At 32.2% G+C, this 22526-nt stretch overlaps 2 protein-coding genes across 2 annotated transcripts; both read right to left on the bottom strand.

Annotated features, from left to right (window-relative positions):
- Positions 1–658: 658 nt before the first annotated feature.
- LOC114190541 (alpha carbonic anhydrase 4-like) lies at positions 659–3746 on the bottom strand. The gene is made up of 7 exons (XM_028079475.1): positions 3644–3746; positions 2281–2495; positions 1701–1807; positions 1497–1599; positions 1152–1310; positions 1007–1060; positions 659–742 (listed from the first exon to the last, which is right to left on the bottom strand). Exons 1-7 carry the CDS (start codon positions 3744–3746, stop codon positions 659–661), a joined length of 825 nt encoding a protein of 274 aa, XP_027935276.1.
- Positions 3747–8561: 4815 nt separating this feature from the next.
- On the bottom strand, positions 8562–17029 carry LOC114183653. The gene is made up of 12 exons (XM_028070745.1): positions 14755–17029; positions 14382–14621; positions 14148–14277; positions 13753–13905; positions 13393–13628; positions 13206–13275; positions 12194–12400; positions 11747–11979; positions 10835–10913; positions 10556–10696; positions 9181–9476; positions 8562–9087 (listed from the first exon to the last, which is right to left on the bottom strand). The coding sequence occupies exons 1-11, from the start codon at positions 16827–16829 to the stop codon at positions 9273–9275; spliced, it is 3768 nt and encodes a 1255-aa protein (XP_027926546.1). The 5' UTR covers positions 16830–17029; the 3' UTR covers positions 8562–9087; positions 9181–9272.
- Positions 17030–22526: the final 5497 nt, after the last annotated feature.

The raw sequence follows: 22526 nt of genomic DNA, 5'->3' as shown, positions 1-22526 counted from the left end.
TTTTTTCTACTATATATCTACTCTTTCAGAAAAAGTAACTCGGTTACATAAAAAAGTAAAAAACTTATTTTTTACTTACACTTTTTAAATAAGCTCACCCCAAACATATTAAAAATTATAGTAAATAATTATTTTATTACAAAATTCTTCTTTGGAAAAAGGGTTTAAACAAACATAACTAATATTAACTTCCTTACCAAAAAAATAAGGTACAAATTGTTATTAAAAAATAAAGAAACACAATTGAACAAATTAAAATGAAAGAGAGACTAAAATAAAATGTTAATTTGACATAAAGTTGAATTCTTCTAAATTTAGAGAGGTTCTCTTTTCAACACATTTTTTTTATCTAAAATGAAAAAAAAATTACATGAATGAAAATAGAAAACAACTATGTATTTAAATAAATAGAATATAGGTAAAAGAAGAAAAAAAGATAAATTATGCAAGATACTACTTTTATTGCTAAAGAAAAAAAGTCCTCATTATCTCCTATACCAGCCAAAACAAAGAAATCAAAGAAACTACCTACCAAATCTAGGACACCAAAATACACTCTAAAAACCCTAATAAAGGTCACATAATCCAATATTAACCATTATCATTGTCTACTTATTTCCCATGGCAGAAGCACTTAAATTCTCTTCACATATTTTTTTTAAGTACGTTTTCTCTTATGGCTATATAACCAAACTTGTCTTCCATTAGGTTCCTGGGTTGGCCTTGCATTTTTCTCATATCCCTGTGAAACAATGACCAATTTAGATAAGGTTTCTGATCATTTTAGATTGAAAAATGATTTTTTGACTACTAAATTCTGATAACTCTCTTACAATTTTAAATATCGTTTTCTAATTGGTTTCCATTTTTTTATTTTCTCTTTCTTAATATTCTAAAACCATTTAAGATATGACATCTCATGTTGTAAGATAAATTATCAAAATTTAGTAGTCAAAATATCATTATCCTTTTAGATTTGGTGCTCTCTGGTGCTTAATTTTCTTACGTGATGAACAGCTTCTTTCAATGCTCTCAACTGCTCCCTTGATACTGTTCTCACCTGTAATACATATGCAGTATGAGTTTGCAAAAAGGGTTTTAGCAGAAATCGATCTAAACTAGTTAAAAAATTATGTGAAAGAGTGCAGAACCTTCTTCACTATGGTCCAAACAAGACCTTCAGTGCATGGTGGAGTTGTAAGAGAACCAACATATCTGTAGTAATTTCTGCCTCCAATCTCCATGATTCCTGGGTTAATAACTCCTAAATCTATATCCTTGTCACCCAGTGATTTTAAGTCCTTCAGAAGCTGCCAAAAGAATAAAGGTTTTGCTTTAAAAAAAAAAAAAAAAGATTGAGATTGATCATTCTGCACCATACACAATAACCTTATAAAACTAATTTATAAAATGAGATTTACTCACTTTATTGACCTGATTTTTAATCAATGAATTCTGTACAAACATATTCACAAGCTGTGAGAACAATAGCAAACCTTTGAAAGCAAGCGATCTGGACGACCAATTTTATACCATATTCCAATAACAGCAATCTCTCCTTTAGAGTTTTTATGAACTGCATGAAGTTCCAACTCAAAACTACAAAAGAAGCAGAAGAATCATGTCAATACAATCCTAAAAAAGCTCATTGCCATTACATGAAGCAGTTAAAGAAACTAAATGAAAAACAGCAAAATCACTTTGTTCCATTGAACGTGTGTTCCGAAGGTGTGTGCCAATGACATTGAATCAGTTCATAATAAGTTCCACTTATGTTAAGCTTCCCTGCATTCCCATTCCATTGCACCTGTCATGTCATTAACAGTAATGCGTTCATGTTAATCAGATTTTCCAATGTATTGATGCTGCAATATAAGATGCAATGCAACTAATTATTGGTGTAAAGTTGATTCTGAATTAAAACAGGGTTTATGGTTAGGTTTATAAAGGGGTTCATTAGGAAAAACAAATACCAAATGAGACATGAGTTCAACCACATAAGATATTGACATCACTCTCAACCTAACACCTAAAAACAATGAGATTGACATCATTCTCAACCTAACACCTTAAAACAATGAGTTTATGTGTTTTTATTCTTATATAATGCTCTATTTTCTTATTTTTAGTCAATGTAGAACTTAAACTCATACTTAGATTCCTAACCGTGTGTTTGGATAAAGTATTTTGAATAAAAACATTGAAAATGAGTTTTATTTTGATTTGAATTTGTAATCGGTGATCCTAAGAGTGAAGTGGTGGTGGTTTTGTTTGGCTCACCATGATGGCATGACCGATATTCTTGAGAACAGCGGGAGCTGGTTTGTAATGTTTTTGAAGTTGACCCAATTCAGGAAACTGGTTCACCACTTTGTCTGAAAGATCAATGGGAGATTGTCGTTTTCCTTTCCCACATACTGTCCATTTTGGGTTCAGACGCCACCATTTCTCTGGTCCATTGCTACTTCCTTCTTTGTAGCCAAATTCTGCATCTTCTGTTCACCAAAAAGAGAAGCTTTTATGAAATGAACAACAAAAAGTTAGAATTGGAAGTGCCTTAATGTTTCAAGAAATGTAGAGTTTGTCACTTCACCTCTATTTTTTTTTTTTCAATTTATCAGCAATGATAGGTATGAAAAAATGCACCGTACATGCACTTAGTGAAGATATTTGCCACACAAAGAAAGAACCATTTTTTTCTTTTTCAAAGGCGTGAAGAAATTGACCACATAATATAGGAGGAAACGTTGGGTAACAATATATAAAAAAAGTGGGAAAACATCATGAAAGAAAAAGAATATGGCTTCACAAATATGTGAAGAGACTACTAATTTTTTTTATATGGTGAATGATCCCGTGATGACTCCAAAAGAAAGCTGTAAATAAATTATGAATGTTCGGTCACTCTTAAAAATTATGATATTATATAGAATTTTTTTTTGTAAATTTGTTAAAAGAATTAAATATTTTTTTTCTAAGAATCTTAACTGATATATAATTTTTTCGTAGGTAATTATTTATAATAAAATTATAAAATTTGTAAGTATTTCTTATAAAATTTGTTGTGAAAAGTATTTTATATAACATATTTTGCAAAAAAATTCACAGAATTTTCTACAATTTTTTTTTCATAACAAAATTTATAAGTATTTCTTACAAAAAAAGTTTCAAAATAAAATTAACAGAAAATATGAATTTTTTTTAATAGTGAATAACGTAAAAGAAATGTAAAGGATTATCAGTTTAATATTCTTTTGGATTTTTATCACGATGAGCATATACATTTCTAACATGGTGGAAAAATAATCTCTAACAAACAACAAATCTCGTTAGAATAAGCTTTAACTCATGAATCTGATAACATGTTAAGAACTAAAATTTAAATTTGACTCAACCTCAAAAAACCAGCTTATAAAGTGATATTTGTACCTACATTTTAAATTGATTTTATCTTCGATCCATGTAGGACTTTCGATGAATAAAAATACATCAAACACTTGAATTCTGAATAAATTTGTGTGATATTACTTTGATACAATAAAAAACCAAATAAACAATTTTCAGATGAAGATCTTCTATCACAATATAAAAGTAGTGTAATTAAGGTGGTGATTAAATCAAATAACATAGACCTGATTCATACCAGTTTTAGAATGAGAAAGTGATGATGCAGGGAAAGTAGAGAGGTAGAGAATGAAGAGGAAGAAGAGCACAGAGAAGAAGTTGAGATTGGTGTGGAGATTCATTATTGTAGTTGTGAGTGTTTAGTGATGAACACTCCATGTATATGTATATATTGGTGGCTCTTTGTTATTTTCAAGATTTACAAGAATATATTCTCACATCCTATAAGCTAGTTCCATTTGAAGGCTATCATTCACACATTGCCATCAAATGTGCCTACTTTCACGAACTATTTACTATGAGCATTAGCAATGCACAATAAAAAATGTTTTTATTTTAATTAGTGACAAGTAACTTGTATTAAGAAACATATAATAACTCTACCTTGAATAAATTATGTCGCGTTAGTTTATGATAAGATAAAGTTATGGAAGCAATACCAACCACCAATTTATTTATCTACTAATAGAGAAAAAATATATAAGTTAAGGAAATTGGATGGTATGCAGGGATGTTAAAAAAAATCGTACTCGTGGGTATTTGCGGATAAAACCCACAACGGGTAGAAAATGGATATTGTAAATGGATACTCGCAGGTAATGGATACGGATATTTTTAATACCCACATGTTAACGGGACGGGTATGAGTGTCATAGTATCCGTACGTGGATACCCGTACCCGCTATACTCTAATTTAAATTAAAAAAAAATAAAAAAAATATGATTAAAATATTAACATATCGATTTTGAATGACTTATTTTTTTATCAATTAGTTTAAAAAAAAAATATTTCTTTGTAAATTGTCATTCAACACTATTTAAATGGGTTATTTGGACTTTGTTTAAAATTTATGAATGTTTTGTATCGTATTTTATTTGAATTTACGATTAAAAGATATTGTTAAACATTTATTTTTATTTTTTTTTAAATATACGCGGGTACCCATGGGTATCCGTGGATATTAAAAAATTATGCGTATACCCGCATAATGGATACCCAATAGATATGAGTACGAGTACGAGATGAATATTTATTCAGCGAGTAGGTTATGGGGGTTACTACTCGTATCATACCCACCCTGTTGATATCCTTACTTATATGATTAAAATATTAGCCGTATCTTACCTGCTCTGTTGACATCGTTAATAATATGATTAGGAGATTCGAACTATAAATCAGGAAATATTATTCTAATGTCAATTGATTGATGGTACTATTTTAACATGTAAATCAATTTAGGTATAAATACACATTTGGTACCCAAACTTTTTCGGAAAGTTCAATGTGGTACCCGAACTTTAGGAATGTTCAATTTGGTACCCCAATTTTCTAAAGAGGTTCAATTTGGTCCTCTCTCTCTAAGTTGGAGTTAACACCGTGTCCGTACAAGACACGTGTCAAGCCATGAAATTTTTATTTTTTTTTAATTTTTTTTCAAAAAATTATTTTTTTTTTCAAAAAATTTTAAAAACTGCCACGTGTCAGTTTATCATCGTGCCACATGGCAGCTTACAAGCATGACACGTGGCAGTGTAATAGTTGTTTTCAATTTAGTACCCCAATTTAAATTTTTGGTTCAATTTAGTACCCAAATTTTTTAAAATGATCCAATTTCGTCCTTTCCTATTTGAGACCAAATTAGTAAATAAGCTTAATTATAATTTATATAAACATGTTAAAATAATTGTTTTGAATTTATACATCAAATCACTACACCTAAATATTCAAATTATTTTATTTTTTACAAGTGTAAAAAATTTCATGTATAAAAAATTACAAAGGTTAAAATGAAAAAATTAAAATAATTTAAGTATTTAGGTGAAATGATTTGATGTATATATATTATAAAAAGTTATTGTAACATATATATAGGTTGTAATTAAGCTTATTTACTAATTTGGTCTCAAATGAAAGATGACAAAATTGAATGATTTTAAAAAATTGGGGTACTAAATTGAACCAAAAATTTAAATTGGGGTACTAAATTGAAAACAACTATTACACTGCCACGTGTCATGCTTGTAAGCTGCCACGTGGCACGATGATAAACTGACACGTGACAGTTTTTTTAAATTTTTTGAAAAAAAAAATTAATTTTTTGAAAAAAAATAAAAATAAAATAAAAATTTCATGGCTTAACACGTGTCCTGTACGGACACAGTGTTAACTCCAACTTAACGGAGAGGACCAAATTGAACCTCTTTAGAAAATTGGGGTACCAAATTGAACATTCCTAAAGTTTGGGTACCACATTGAACTTTTCGAAAAAGTTTGGGTACCAAATGTGTATTTATACCATCAATTTACTAGGAAAATATTCACTTTATTTAATTGATTGCCTTATGTAATATTAATGTAAATTACGAATTGTATTTGAATTTTATTTTCATGATTTCAGTAATAGTTTTTTTGTTATCCTTTTTGAATATTTTCGTTTGTGTGACATTATAGATATTTCATTACTTTCACGTAACATGAATAAAATTGTGATTTTCAATAATTCTTTGCAGTAAACAAATAATAAAATAGTTTTTTGTGTTTCATGATAAGTCTCACAGTAGTACATAGGTATGTCAAAACGGATCAGGCCAGTCCGTCAGGAAAAGGGCAGGCCAGATTAGAATTTTCAATCCTTTAACTTGTTGTGGTTCAGCTCGTCAATTTGGTGGGTCAGTCCGACCCGACTTGTTTTTGACTGGTCAAAATGGACTGAGCCGACCCGTTTACTACTCCTAACACTATAAAAATATATCATGACTTAGTACTAATTAAGAAATTTTTATTTAAATTCTAAATTGACAATATAATTTGTAATGTATTTTATTATTTAAAGATTTAGTGATTCAAAAAGCAATTAATATTTAAATTCGCCATTAATGTGTTATAATAACAACAATGAAAAATATTTTGGTGTATATATTTATAATAAATAATCAATAAACATTAATGGTTGAAATTATTTAAATTTAAATAAATATAAATTAGTTTTAATCTAAGCATGTATAAGTTTAAATGAAAAAGTAAATAATGACTTAAACAAGTTTTCTATATCTATTCATAGATTTTTGTTTTAACTTTTTCTTAAAATGGAATATTATTAACTGGTCTCAAAATATTTGTAGTTTTATTGATGGGAAAGTTGATATTAAATAGATATACGACTATAACTATATAATAAAGTGCATATTTAATTTTGCGCTAAATTGATGTAGAATTAATTTTCTAACGCATAATTTATATGTGTTTGGTTTCCAAAATCAATTAAAGGGTAAAAAATTCGCATAGAATGAGAAGCAACTAATTCATGCTTCCACGTTGAAAAATTAATTCAGCTTGATTTCCAAAATCAATTAAAGAGTAAAAATTCACGTTGAATGAAGAACAATTAATTATTGTTTTTGCATTAGAGAATTAATTCAACTGAAATCAATTCTTCAATGTCGAACGAAACACAAACAGAATGTAAATTTCTTTTACAAATTAGTTTTTCTGAAGTTGAATAAAATTTAAAATTCATTTATAAGATTGTATTAAAGTTTATCATAACATAAGCCTCTTGAAATAACTTTATCACCCATTATCGCATCTCTCTACAAGTCTTTACTTTCATACTGAAGATATTCAATCCTTAAAACCTGTGTGTAACGGATTTAATATATCAACTTAGAGAATATATACTTAAATCAACGTTCTAATTTATTAGTTACCTAATTTGAAGAAAAAATAAAGTGCTAAAAAGAAATTAATTGTATATCAGAGACCTGAAATTTATATCTAGGTCTAAACTAATATAAATTATTATAATCTAATTGAAAATAAAATACTTAATGGTTATTTTATTTCAATTTTAATAAATAAGTTATGATGTATTATTTGTAGTTCTCGCACATTGTTTAAGTCTAAATTAATATAAATTATTATAATCTAATTGAAAATAAAATACTTAATGGTTATTTTATTTTAAATTTAATAAATAAGTTATGATGTATTATTTGTAGTCCTCGCACATTGTTTAAGTCTAAATTAATTTAAATTATTATAATCTAATTGAAAATAAAATATTTAATGGTTATTTTATTTCAATTTTAATAAATAAGTTATGATGTATTTATTTGTAGTTCTCCCGCATTGTTTTGTTACACTTTTAAAATATCATGTAACATTCTCCTACTGAATGTAATTTTGACATATATTAAAATACTTATATATTAAAAATTAAATTAATTACATTTAGTGATTTGATTAGTGTTTGACTTTTCACTCATTTATTCAGATACTTTGGAGAATATAATTCTTTTAATGTTATATCAAATTATATTAACAGAAATTAATTCTATCCCCCGGTATTTAGGTTATTTCACGAAATAAATTATATATATATATATATATAATTAAGAAAAATTAATTATAATAATTTATAACATTAAATATATGTTTATTCTCTCATTTTTTACCAAAAAATAAAATTAATTCTTCTTTAAAATTTAAAATCAATTTATCTCTTATTTTTAGAAATTTAATCAAAATTTATTAAAGTAAACATTTTTTTAACTAATATTAAAATGAATATATATCAAACATTACAAACAACTCAAACGTTATAATGCAAACATGTTTACTTAATAATATTTTGTTAACATAAATAAATTAACATATTTTTAAAATCTAGGACTAAATTAAACCAAAATTTCAAAAATAAACTAATTTAAAGTTAAAGTACAAAAACATATTTAATTCTAATTTATACAACGGGAAATGAACGGTTAAAACATAAGAAAGAAAAAGTATACTCGTATGCATTGGGCAGTGTTGTGATAATTGTTGATTAGGGCAAAATGTAAGAAGATTTGGAAAGTCTTTTAATCGTGGTTCTAGAAATGTAATATTTGTTGTGCCATTCCGGATCATAAATTTTGAAAAAGAAATATAATTTAAATTGTTGAATAACATGACAGCATTTATTTGGATGAACTTGGTCAAGCATAAGATACACTAATTTATGTAAAGAATCGATATCAATATTTCATACAATTCTACAAGCGGTTAACTCATTTGGAATCCAAGGGTGGATCAAAATCATATTTTCTGTATTATTATGACTTGCATTTGTCGTGGGCAGAAAACAATTCCTATTAAGGATCTCAATGCAGATAAAAGCAGTGATACATGATAAAGAATAACAGCACCTGTGACATTTGAGAAAGTAGGGAGGCCCAAGTGCATTGAATCCTTTGTCTGAGATAGCATGACTTTATCTATGAACAAGTATGGAGAGCACAGGTAAGGTATACAGCATCAACACATTTAAGTTGGTGAAGCACATAAATCACGTTAGCGGGGTCCTGTTCTTGCCTCATTTTCCAAGCCTCACTTGAGGGCACAATGCCCTGCTTGCAAAATCTACGTACAATCTTATTTGAGCAATGCCTGAGCTCAGACCCCAAAAAATAAACAATCATGGCCTGAATTACACCAAAACAAAATTATATACGTATGTATTAGTAAAGTCCACGGTGGTCAGTTTCAGCCAGATTGAGTATAGGAGACATAATTACCAGCAGAAGCAGATTTAAGCCTGTTTTCATACCATCATGAAAATGGGGCACATCAATTATGGAACCTCAATGTCCATGACCTGAGTATCTTCTTACCATCGAGAATATGAATGTCCATATGTCTTCCAATGGTCCCGTCCATTTCGTCTGTTTGAAGTTCTGTCAGAGGGAGATTTGTAACCATCACATGGTCTTCCAAACCCCCCATAAGCATCTGAAGATCTCCTGCTTGTGCCACCTCTGTTACTTACCTTACAAGCTTTCCTTATATCCTCTTCCAAATCATACTCCGACCGCTGCTATCAATAAAGGTACAAACTTATCAGTTTTATATAATTACAAAGGAAAAAACCTTCTGCAGTAATTGTTCGATTCCATCGTAAAATCACATGCATTAAGTGAAGTTATCTTGTGTCCCAAGAAATTGATGCAGGACATCCCAACACTAGATACAAAAAATTATGCCTTTTAACAGAAAGAGCGTGTAGGCATGTTTTCTAATTAGCAAGGCCAATCAATCATGTCTTACGGACAACACTAACTGTCATAGTCACATTTTCACCACAATTCCTAACCCATTAAGAGGAACCTAGTCCAATACTGGCTGAAAGAAAAAAAAAAGGCCATCTCAAGGCCACAATAATGCCTAAACTACAGGAAACACCACGAATTCAGGTGTAGCGAAGACAAGGAGTGAGAGCGAGGCAGAATGCTCCATCACATATTAATAATGAGAAAGAGAGTTAAGAGATATTTTCAAAATAATGCCACTTATATGTTGCATTCTGATTATTAACATGTCTGTATCCCTCGAGCAGAAATAAGCTCTGCATAGGCACATGAGCACAAGAAATCCCAATCCATAAGATAAACCAAAATCAAACTCTCTATGGATGACATCCAACTAGATCAATACATACTACTAATGTTTAGGTTGTTAAAAACTCAATAAAGTCCAATTCAAAAATTATTAGAATTATACGCTAAGATAATTGGGTATTATAACCTATCCACTCTATAGGGTTCAATTTCAACCAGAATATAGAATCAAGTATTACATATGGTGCGCTATTAGTTGTAGGAACAACACAGGTTTTACCAAAATTATCATAATGGGCAACATTACACAAGAAAACTCGTAAAGATGTAAAGGCTCATTAAACTACTGCCTATCTACTTGTTAGCTCTGTTCGCAAAAAAACTAGCACCATAAAATATGTTTGCTCCAGCTTCAAAATGTTTTAAGACAGGAATGAACTTAGGCTTTTCAGAAGAGCATGTTAATGCAAGAATATAGTACAGGTAGCCATTCAATCATTATTTGTTAAGAATGCATTCAGATTCATTAACTAGCAAAAATAATCATGCACAGAACCTTGGCTGGGTCTGAAAGCACAGCATATGCTTCTCCAATCATTTTGAAAAGCTTATCAGCATCCTTGTACACCTCCTGTGAGATTTCCTTCCAAACTTGGCCATCGTCTCCAACTTCACTTCTTGCCAACAACTGACCAGCCTAGATTCAAACCAAAAACAGATAAAATAAATTTTAAGTAAAAATGTTTTGAAAGCTAAAAAAGGCTCTCTTTTATCCAAAAGCAAATGAAAACAGTTATACAATGTAACTATATTACAGGTACAAAAAGACTTGAACCTTGTCCGGATGATGTCTGAGAGCTGCCTTGTGGTATGCCTTCTTGATATCTGTTGCTGTATCAGCTGATTTGATTCCTCTGGAGTTCACATAACAAAACAGAATTTACATTTGGTCTTTGGATACTCAGAATTTGCAACTATCAGCAATAGAAATCAGGAGAGTTAAATGCAAGATTGAACATTGAGATATGTATTGGTATCATGAGATATAGTGAATAGAATCGAAAAGAATTTTAATTGACCAATGCAAAATAAATAAATACTCTGAAGGTTGATCCTCGTGTAACTAGTTACATTCGACAATTTATAATACAGAAACTGTGATTGGATCGGGTATAATCTAGTGAGAACCAGTTTAGTTGCTCATACTCGTCACATCAAATGGGCAAGACCTTGATAATTTTGTAAACTTCTGCGAATCCATGACACTTCTAGAGGATTGTTTCTTGCAGCTTGAGGACAAAGTGATAGCTTTAGAGCACAGTATTGATAGGAAACATCCTACAGTGGCAGGGATTAGAGCCCGCAGTGGGCAGTTGTTGATATCAGTGGAAGTAGTGAAATGTTACAGTACCTACACAATTTTTTAGTGAAACGATTTAATCTCTATCACATTAGCATCCACGTCCAATGAGGGTTGGCTCAATTAGTATGACCAAACTGTGTCAATGCAAACATCTTAGGTTTGTATTATGCTACTGGTCCTTCATTTGCAGGCTGACCCTAAGTATTACAGTAAGCCTTTATTGAGGCTGGAGGGTTGAGCCATGCCTTGATGTAGCAATAAAGCAGACTTGGCTCTTAAACTTTGAATTGATTTTTCAGGAATTTACCCCCCCTAAATCACAATTTCATTTGTTGTACAGAAAAAATTTAGGGCAGGTAATCCTTAATTGAATAAAGAACTTACAAAATGAGGTAAACATCCAAGGGTGTCCCCTTTTTGGCTTGATCTTCCACTGAAAGAAGACGTTGACGAGCTTGCCTTGATTCTTTCACACCTTTCGATCCACTGGGTGAGTCAGACTGTTTGTCCCTTTCATTAGATTGAGTTTCAAGAACAACTATAAGTCTCTTAAGGTCACAAGCTGCTTGTTCATAATCTCTAACCATCTCAAGTAAGGTGGCTCTTCTTGAAATTGCCTACAAAATGAGATCAATGAGATCTCCTGTCCCCTCATGAGCAAAACTAGAGTCAAACAGAAAAAGAATCATGATTGTTTCAATGAAACTTCTATCCGTAATCCATATTACTCCAATACTCCGTATATTTCAATAGGTGAAGCTAGATTTAATAAGAAAATCCAAATAGGCACTCGTGATTTTACCTAATTGAAGGGACATTAGAAAGACATACCTTTGCATAATTTCCATCAAGGGCAATAGCCACACTACAGTCTGCAATGGCATCGGCAATTTGGCCCAAAGCTTGATGAGCAGCAGCACGGTTGCAGAAACATATTGCCATAAAAGGACATGATTTAATATTGCATGATAGAGCTGCAGTGTAATTCTCTATAGCTTCTGTATACTTTCCCACTTTAAAGTTTTCATTCCCTGCCCTCTGTTGTTAAGAAGAATAATAAAGATCAATTTATTAATAGCCATACGATTGGGCCCAGAAAATATAAAGAGCAGAATTATTGAAATAAAGACAGTTATAAGTAGAGATCTACCGCCTCCTTTCTCAAAAGAGCATAAACTGCAAATAATTTCCTTCAAATAACAAAAGATTATGGCTGACTAACTTTCCACCCCTTTTTAATATTTTCCTCAACAACATCCTAGATAGTTCTATATTGTTATCAATTACCGAGGTAATCCTATATGTAATTAACTTTCTGATAATCCTATCCTAAATCTACATGTCAGAACAAAACAGCAATATATACCAGCTTCCTAAATAGTCCACAAACTCCTTATACGAAATTTTGAAAAGAAAAAAAAAACAAAGTGGTAATAGATAAGCTTCCTTAATAGACAAAATATTCCAATCTGTTATTTCTTGCTCCACCTAGAGTAGACTTTTCAAACCCTGGGCCCACTGTATCAGCATAATTTCTACCGTTACCTGGAAATACTAAACTAAAATCTGAAAACCATTCAAATGAAGAATAAGAAGCCAACCTACTTACTCTATTGTATAAAAACCTGAATTAAATGGATTCAAGAATCAACATTATATTAGTGATTAATACTTTCAAAAAGGACACTGAAACAATCTTATTCATCCTGGTGTCCATGCGTCATAGTATTTATGCTTTAGGTCACAGGGAAACTAACTCTGAGAGGACGGACAAGATGTTTTAAATATAGGCATTTTAATTCAGGCAATAATTTAGGAAAAGGGTGTTGTGTTGTGAAATTACCTTGTGTTCTAGAAGTTCTCTTATTGTAGAAGCTAATGATAATGAGTCTTCAATATTATCAATCACACACCTACAAAATTGAATTGATCATAATTCGCAAGGCATCCCTAGCTTTTGAAAATTAAAACTTATGTTGATTGAAATGAAAAATGAGAAATTAGCCTTGATCAGTAATCAATTGAATTACTTGTCAGTAACAGACACAAGATGCTGTAATTGCTCTAGAACATTAAGTGATGCCTCAAGCCTTCCCAAACGAAAGTAACACTTGGATATCACTGACCACCTCCACAATTTTACACTAGAGTAACTATCACACAAGGAACTATCAGAAACCGGAGCATTGTTTGCCAAGACAAAATTTTTCTCTGCAAGATGCTGACTTTGTTCACAAAGCTGAATTGCTGCTTCATACTTTCGTAGCTGCAAGACATTACAATAAACAAACGGCACATTTTACTATCCATGCAAAATAATTCAGAAAAACAACGAAACAGAACAAGAGTGCAAAAGGATGAGAGGAGAAAACAGTTGGAGTATAAAATACCAAACATAGAGCCTCTGCCTTCATTTGCAGCAATTTCTCTGAGTATAAACTTATAGACAATGCCTTAGAAACTAGTTCCAACGCTGTAGCAGCTGCATCAGAAGTCCTCTCTTTTAAAAGTTCGGCAGCATTATTTATACACTTGAGAACTTCCTGTTAATATGTATTAACACTTTTTAGACATCTAATAAGATCATGCACACCTTAAAAGATAACCAGGAGAAATAGCAAAATTGAATATTAACTGCTCCTCGAAACACTAATATCTAAGGTAGTGATAGTAGTGGATTGTAATATAAAACTGATAATAATATTAGTACAAGTTCACAAAAATTCATCAAATCTACAATATCAAAATTGCGCTATCCACATAAAGGAAAAAATCATTGAAATACCTGAGCCTTTTGTAAACCTTCAGCTGCTTCAAGTATAGCCCTCCGATCCAAACAAACAACACTACCTGATTCCATGCACTTATTAAAACACTGCTGAGCATTTTCGACTTCCCCTAGCAAAAGGTGGCAGCTGGACAGGAAAATCATTATCGTCACTTGAGTAGGAGAAAAATTAAAGTCCTATATAATTTATGATCTAAAACAAATACAAGTACAAAGAAAAAAAACTCTTACCTAGCAGTTCTCATCTGCACTTTCGGAAAGGAAGGGTCCAGAACTGTAGCCATCATGCAGTCTTCTAGAGCCTCTCTAATCCTTCCAAGACTCATTCGTGTTGCAGCACGATTACTATAGCATAGTAAAAGAGGCTGAACCGAGCTTCCAGATCTTTCTCTTGAAGGTACAGAATTTATTCCTATTGTGTAGAAACCCTCAGCTTTAGAAAGATCTCCATCTTTATAGGCCTGGTTTCCCCTAAATAAAATCATGATTTCAGATAAATAAACCACGCAAATTCCAGGAACATTAAACAGAAATCCGCATAACAAATATCAAAAACTAATTAAAATATATTTATGAAGGAGATGATTTCTTTTATGGTCGGTACCTGAGTCTCCACTTGTCACAGGCTGATGACGGAATTGCCTCTGATGATGCAACATCCCCATCCTTGAACTGGCCATTTATCTGAGATGTATCCATCACATCAGAATTTGATGACATGTTGGCAGTGCTATGTGGTGAAAATTGTACAGAAGATACAAACTTTCCATTCACATGAGGCGAGATAACAGAAGTGTTGCACCCCCATTTCCTCCTATATTTCTTCTTTTGTTGACGCTTTACTGATGGAGTACCAACCACAGTTGAAGATGCAGAAAACGAAAAATTTTTCCCCTTAGATTCATTCAGACCAGGAACAAAACGAAAAATATCATCCTTTTGCCTTTCAATGTTTGAGGTGAAGTCGACACCAGCACCAGCTGAAGCTCCTTCTGCACTACCACCACAGAATTGCTCAGTTTTCAAATTAGGCCAGACTATCTCAGGGCCAGAAGAATGAGAATTGTCAACAGATGAATTTTCAACTCGTTCATTATTATCCGGATCTCCATGTCTTCTATCAGTTGTACTCATATCTTCTCTCCCCGTAGTAGGCAAGTTTTCTCCTTTATAATCAGTAGGAATTGTTGAATGCAGATCATCTAATCCTTTAGAAGCATTTACATCTTGACCACTTGCTGTTGTTTCCTGATATGGAGAAAAATCCATTGGTGAGTGGACACCAGAAGAATCAGGGGTTTTTAGTGAACTGTTTTCTTTTGACAAATGATCTGGCCCTGTCTGTTTCTTGTTTAAAGAATGAAGCTTTGATTTTCGCCTTGTACATTTTGATCCTTTTTCCTTACATGATCGACCCGTCTGTGTGGATTCAACTTTTCTATTTAACTTTGGAAATAAGTTGTCTTTGAAACAAGAAGGATCCCATATTGGGGGTTTGAAGTCAGCAAAAGACTCTTTGGAAGCCTCTGGAGTACTTGCAAACCAATTATCGCCCTTATCACCATCTGCACTTGAAGAATGGCCCATGGAAGCATAGTTTGGATGGGAATCAATACCAAATGATGAGAAGGAAAATGACGCTGCCGCTCCATTCACTTTCGAATCTTCAGACACATAACATCCTGGATTTTTGCCATTCTGGAAATCTGTGACGCCTTCCTGACTAGTGGATGGCTTAGAATGTATTCCTGAAGAATCAGAGGAAATACCGCAAGCAGTTCCATTTTGAACGCCAACGTTCCCAGAAGCAGCATGAGCACAGAACTGCTGACCACCAGCTTCGGTTTTTGAACTAACACTAGAATAACCAAAACCGATGTCATTTCCTCCAAAAACAAAACCAGCAGCACAACCATTGGCATGTGAATTCTTCGAATTCCCAGTAATATCAACACCCTCAGAATGTTTAATGTTAAGTTTCTCCATCTCATCTGATAAATTAACACTCGACTCTCTACCACTATAGCTACCCCCAAAGTGATCACGTTGTCCACACTCAAATTCATACTTACATTCCTTCACCGCACCCGAATCCCCCAACCCCACACTACATTTCCCCTTTTCTGTACTCAAGCCAGAATCCAAATTATCTCTAGAAGTACCAAAAACAAACACTCTACTCTTCAACTCCCCCTCCGAATTCGACCCCACCTTCCCTCCCTCACCAAAAACCGTCTCCGCAACACTCTCACCGTTCTTTATCGATCCCTCGTCACTCTTCCCAGCACCAAACACAAATTCCACACCACCACTCCTGATTCCCCCATTCAAATCCCTAGAGGAGTCAGACTCAACCTTCCCAGCACCAAACACAAAACCATTGTCACCACGAGAGTTCGAAAAACCACTCTCCAATATACTACCATTACTGTTTACCTGATCAGCGCGAAACGGATTGAAGCCGGCATCACCGTCGTCGGCGCCAGCTCTGTTCCGGGACCTGGCCTGCTGAGACGCACACTGCTTGCGCAGTTTGACTAACCTCGGTCGGGACCTCGTGCGCGCGGCGGAGACGGAAGGGTTTAAGCAGTCAGCATTAAAATGAAGGAAGGAAGAATGCGGCGGCGCCTCCGCGGAGTCTATCGGAGATTGGAAATGGAGTGCGGCGGAAGACGACATTGGAGAAGAGTAGGGTTTGAAATTGTTGGTTCCAACGGGTTTGAGAGTTCAAATTCTCAGTCTCCCACAACACAAGGTGATGGAAATGGTTTTGGGGTAATGTAATGTAATTTATGATTTAAGATTTGGGATTGGATTAGATTAAATAGATGGAAATGGTTTTGGGCTAATGCAATTTAGCTCGGGATTTATGATCCCAAATTAGATTAAATAGATTTAAATTCAAATAATATAATAGAAAGAGTGAATAAAAAGAATGAACGAGACTTTGGGAAGGCATGGTGGTGAGCGTCAACCAGTGTGGGACCTACCTAGTTAGGGATCCTTTACCTTTTCGCTTTCTTATCTTCCTTCTATTTTACTCTTCCTTTCATTCACTTGTCTAATTACTTAAGAAAACTTTCAGTTCTAAGAAAATACGAAATTAAAAATATTTATTTTTATGTTTGGTTTCTGCTTTAAAAGACAAATTGAAAAAAAAATTAAGCTAATATATATATTTTATTTTTAAGCTAATATACATATTTTATGTAACAATGAAAATGTAAAAATGTATTCTTTTAAAACACAATCTCAATTGTTCTAAAAGCGCAAGCCTCTCTCTTTTTACTCAACTCCAGTTCTTTTTCCTCTTCAACTCAACCTTATTGTTCATCTTTTTCATATGAATATTCAAGTGAGAGTCTTCTAGTTGAAGTGAAAGCCTTCTAGCTCAAACGAGAGTCTTTTAGCTCAAGAAAGAAATCTAGCTTAAGTGAAAATGCTGTAAAATTTTAATTCTTTATTTTTAACTTGTGATTGACTGAGTTAATTTAAAAAATATGATGTATGAAGTTATGCATGGATGATGTTAGTATTTTGATACTTGACTTGGTATGTTTTGTAAAATATCTAATTACTATTTGAAATTTGAGATGAAATTATTTATATGTGAATATGAAAATATGATTAAAGGATGTACGCGTGATTGTGAAAGTATTGTTGTGAAAATATGATGATAATAGTTTTGTAAATATATATATATATATATATATATATATATATATATATATATATATATATATATGAATATTGTATGTGTTTGAATGTAATTCCATGGGTCTCATGGGAAGATTTTATAGTGGTGTTAATTTAGAGTATGCATTTATGGATTCAAGTAAGGTGGTATCTTGAAACTGTAATGATCATTTACACTCAAATAGAGTAAAATAGTTCATGTGGTGAGAGTAGTAGGAGGTCCTAGTCTAAGGTAGGATACTAGCCTTAGATGATCATGGATTAACCTAGTGTGTGGTAGGGTGAAACCCATTGACAAGGGCTCTACAGAACAGTAGAGGTCACCACAAGTACAAGTCTCTAGTGATTCTGATTCGAAATGCATGTATCCGGATAATCGAGTTTAATGTCAACTATTTGTGTGCAGTTATGTGAATTAGTTGTAGTTACCCATGTATGAATTATAATTGATATGATTTAAACGGTTTTAGGACAACTATTTTGTATACTAGCTTACCCCTTATCCTTGCACTCTATGGTCTTGTGTTGTTTCCGTCTAATGTGATGATCATCATTTTGATGGGAGCAGATGATGTTAGAAATTAAATCATGAGAAAATATTTTAATTATTAAAATAGTTGAATTACAAGAACAATTTTACATTGTTTTTGCATTATTATAGAAATAATAGTGTAACTGTAAGGATTATATATATTAATTATAGATACCCTGTCTTGTATGTATTTCTGTTTTTCCTTTCAATAAAATACAACACAAAATTCCTTTTATTTGTTTTCTTTACATGGTACTAGGAGCAGGAACCATTTTCTACTCAATCATTCATTTTTTCTTGTTTTCCTATCCTTGTTTCCATGGCTAACAACGGAAAAGAACCAAATTCCAATAGTTCTTATTCTCTCCATCATTCTGACCATTCCAGAATGGCCATTGTTTCAAAACCTCTAGATGGAGACAACTTTTCGACTTGGCGTAGAGCCATGGTCATCTCTTTAAATGCAAAATCCAAATTGGGTTTTGTTGATGGAACTCTTAAGGAACCATCTGCGAAAGACAAACTAGAGTAATATGCAGCATGGAAAAAAATGCAACGATATAATATTATCTTAGATCTTTAATTTTTTGACACATGATATTGTAGATAGTGTTATTTTCTATGACATTGCTCATGAAATTTGGGAAGATCTTCAAAATCGCTTGTCTCAAAGTCATGCACCATAGATTTTTTAGATTGAGAGAAACATTGTTTAGCTCAAGATCAAATGACCAGAGGCGAAACATAATGTTGACAGAGGAAAGCCATGACTCCCCCAACGTTTCTTTTTATTTTCTATATATATATATATATATATATATATATATATATATATATATATATTAATTTAGTTTAAAAAAGTTTTTCTAAATTTAAAAATCATATTTTCCCTTTTTATTATAATTTCTTTTACTTCTTTATTTAGTTTTTCTTTTTTTTCGTGTTTTCGTCTCTTTCTCTTTTTCTATTTTCATCTCAATTCTCATAATCAATTTTTTATTATTTTCAAAATCAAATTGCACCAGGAAAAAAATTAAGGAGTTAAGGAATACTTTAGACTGAACAATTTCTTCTTTTGAGTAAGTTCATTTTTTACCCTTTTTTTTTAAGCAATATGTTTTCTTCTTGTTTGTGACTTTTCTATATTCTAGGCATATCTCTATCGATTAGATATCATAAAATCATGCTCTAATTGTTGATCAAACTCTTCTTTATGTAGATAGAGCTGTTTTAGGGTTTAAAGTTGTGTAAGGAAGAGCAAGATTAGGAATCTCTAAGGTAAGGGAAGGTAAATCGTCTAAAAGTTATTAGTTTTCTTAGAATATTGAGTCTTGGTTTTAAGATTTAATATAGGATATTCATAATTTAATATTTTTCTAAATAAGGGAGAGATGACAAATTTATATTAGAAAAATTATGGTAAAGAGTAAACGAATTAGTTATTTTTTTCAAGTGGAAAACTTGTGATGAAGATGAAAAAAGTGCATCTATGTCATATAAACTTGAGAAACTTTATGAGAATAAAAAAATTGAAGAAAATGAAAAACAACTCTCTAAGGTTCCTAAAGTTATATATGTTGAATTTGAAAATTATTTAGAACGTGATCCCTAGAAGGTAACTTTTCCTTTCTTTTTGTAATATATTATTGTTAATGATAAACTTTATGCTACTCTTTCATATATATTATTGTTATATTTTTTGGATTCTATTGTTATGAATGCTTGTTTTGAATAGAAAAAATGATGTGAGGAAATGAAATTTTTTTAATTAGAAAAAGTAATTTTTATATAACAAATATAATTTGGCCCCCTAAAATTTTTGTTCAAGTTTCGCCACTACAAATGACAGTCGCATCCTATTACACGAAGTTAAAGAAATTATGGGATGAGTTAGGCTCCTATAATAATGCAACATGCACGTGTGGAACATATAATAAAAGGCGCAAATTGATGCAATTTATTATTAGGTTGAATGACTCTTATAGTGCTATTTGTGGCCAACTTTTAATGAATTCATTACCTGATGTTACACAAGCTTATTCTTCGATCATTCAAGAAGAAAAACAACGACATTTGGGCACCACATGTGACACATGAGAAGCTTCAGTTATGGTTGTTCAAAAGAATGAACCAACAACTCTTGTTGTTCGACGTAAACAAGGTCCCCCTTCTCATTTTAATTCATCTAATCGAAAGTCGTTGCATTGTTCTCATTGTGATAGAGATTATCATACAAAAGAAACATGTTAGAAGCTACAGGATTATCCTCCTGAACACCCAAGGCATGAAGTCACCCAACATGCTTATTTTAAGCCCAATGAGAATAATCAATTTTCAACAAATAATGTCACAACGACTCTAGTGATGCAACAATTGCAGTCCACACTGAATGGATTAACTGAACTATAACTTCAACAGATTGTCTATTATGCAGGGTAATGCATCATCTTTATCAGCTGATCCTAAGGTCAACAACGCCAATGTTCCTTCAGGTTTGTCACCACCCAAAATTATTATTGGCAGTGGGGCCACCAATCACATTATTTCTTCACCAACCTTGCTTGTCAACAATAAAGAAAACTCTTCTTTACCACCAATTGTTATGCCAAATGGTAATCAGGCTCATATTATCTCTATTGGAACTTTACCTTTAAGTCCAATTGTTTCTTTAACAAATGTGCTTGGGGTACCATCTTGCAAAGTAGATTTGATGTCAGTAAGTTGGGTCACAAGAGATTTAAATTGTTCCGTAACTTTTTTTCCTTCTGGTGTATTTTACAAGATTTGATGAAGAGAATGACAATTGATTTGAATAAACAACAAGGTGAACTCTATTACTTGGTTGCAATGACATCAAATAAGTCACCAAGTAATCTCCTCCTTCAAACACTTCTACTACCTTGTGGCATCGACGACTAGGACATCCATCTCCATGTATATTAGATTTCATGGCTAAAACTTTGTTAAACCTCTCTCTAGAGTCAAATAAAATTTGTGATGTTTGTACTCTTGCAAAACAGACAGACCTTCCTTTTCCAAATAGTTCAATTTCTTCTATTAAACCTTTTGAATTATTTCATTGTGATATTTTGGGACCATATAAAGTTCATTCTCTTTCTAGTGCATGGTATTTTTTTACTGTTGTGGATGATTTTTCTTGCTTCACTTGGATTTTTTTCATGCATCATAAAAGTGAAACCCAACATCTCCTTACCAATTTCCTCTCTTTTGTCAAAACCCATTTTAATACCAATATAGCCAATATTCGGGATGACAATGGAAGAATTTTTTTTTTTTATACGAGATTTCTTTTACACAACAAGGAACAACTTACCAACATTTTTGCACTTACACACCACAATAAAACGGAGTTGTCCAATGTAAACATAAACATATCCCTGAGTCAGCACGCGCTCTTTGTTTTCAAGTTCATCTTCGCTTACACTTTTGGGCAAAATGTGTTTCCACTTTTGTCCATATTATTAATAGGTTACTTATGCCTCTTCTATCACGTCAGACACTTTTTGAGCACCTATATGGTAAAATCCCTTCTTATTCACACATTTGAGTTTTTAGATGTCTTGCTTACATTACTAATGTTCATGTTTCTCATAAGTTTGCTCCTCGTGCCCAAAAATGTGTTTTTCATGGTTATCCTCTTGTCTAAAAGGCTTACAAGTTATATGATGTCGAAACCCACCAAGTCTTCACTAGTCGTGATGTTGTCTTCCATGAAGATATTTTTCCGTATGAATCCATTAACACTTCTTTCACCACCATAGATCTTGTCATACCTAATGTTGTCCCAGATAATCCTTCGCATGTGACTCTTTCATACACTCCACCACAACCTACAAAAAACACAATTGTGCCTCCCACTAATTTCCCACCTGTGGTTCCCTTGCATCGTTCTCAACGATCTCATGGTCCTCCTGCCACTTTACGAGATTATATTTGCAATCAGGTAGTGTCCCCTGACCCATTATCATCCTCCTCATCTTTTCCAAATAAAGGTACACGATATCCTCTCTATAATTTTATCTCTTATGATCGTTATACCTTTCAACGCCGGTCTTTCATTGCTACTATTACTAATGATATTGAACATACATGTTATAAACAAGCTCTTTCTCACACTCATTGGCAAG

Source organism: Vigna unguiculata, chromosome 1 (assembly GCF_004118075.2).
Source record: "Vigna unguiculata cultivar IT97K-499-35 chromosome 1, ASM411807v1, whole genome shotgun sequence".
NCBI classification, from domain to species: domain Eukaryota; kingdom Viridiplantae; phylum Streptophyta; class Magnoliopsida; order Fabales; family Fabaceae; genus Vigna; species Vigna unguiculata.
Note: the sequence above shows the minus strand (reverse complement) of the source record. Positions and strands in the feature narration are given on the sequence as shown.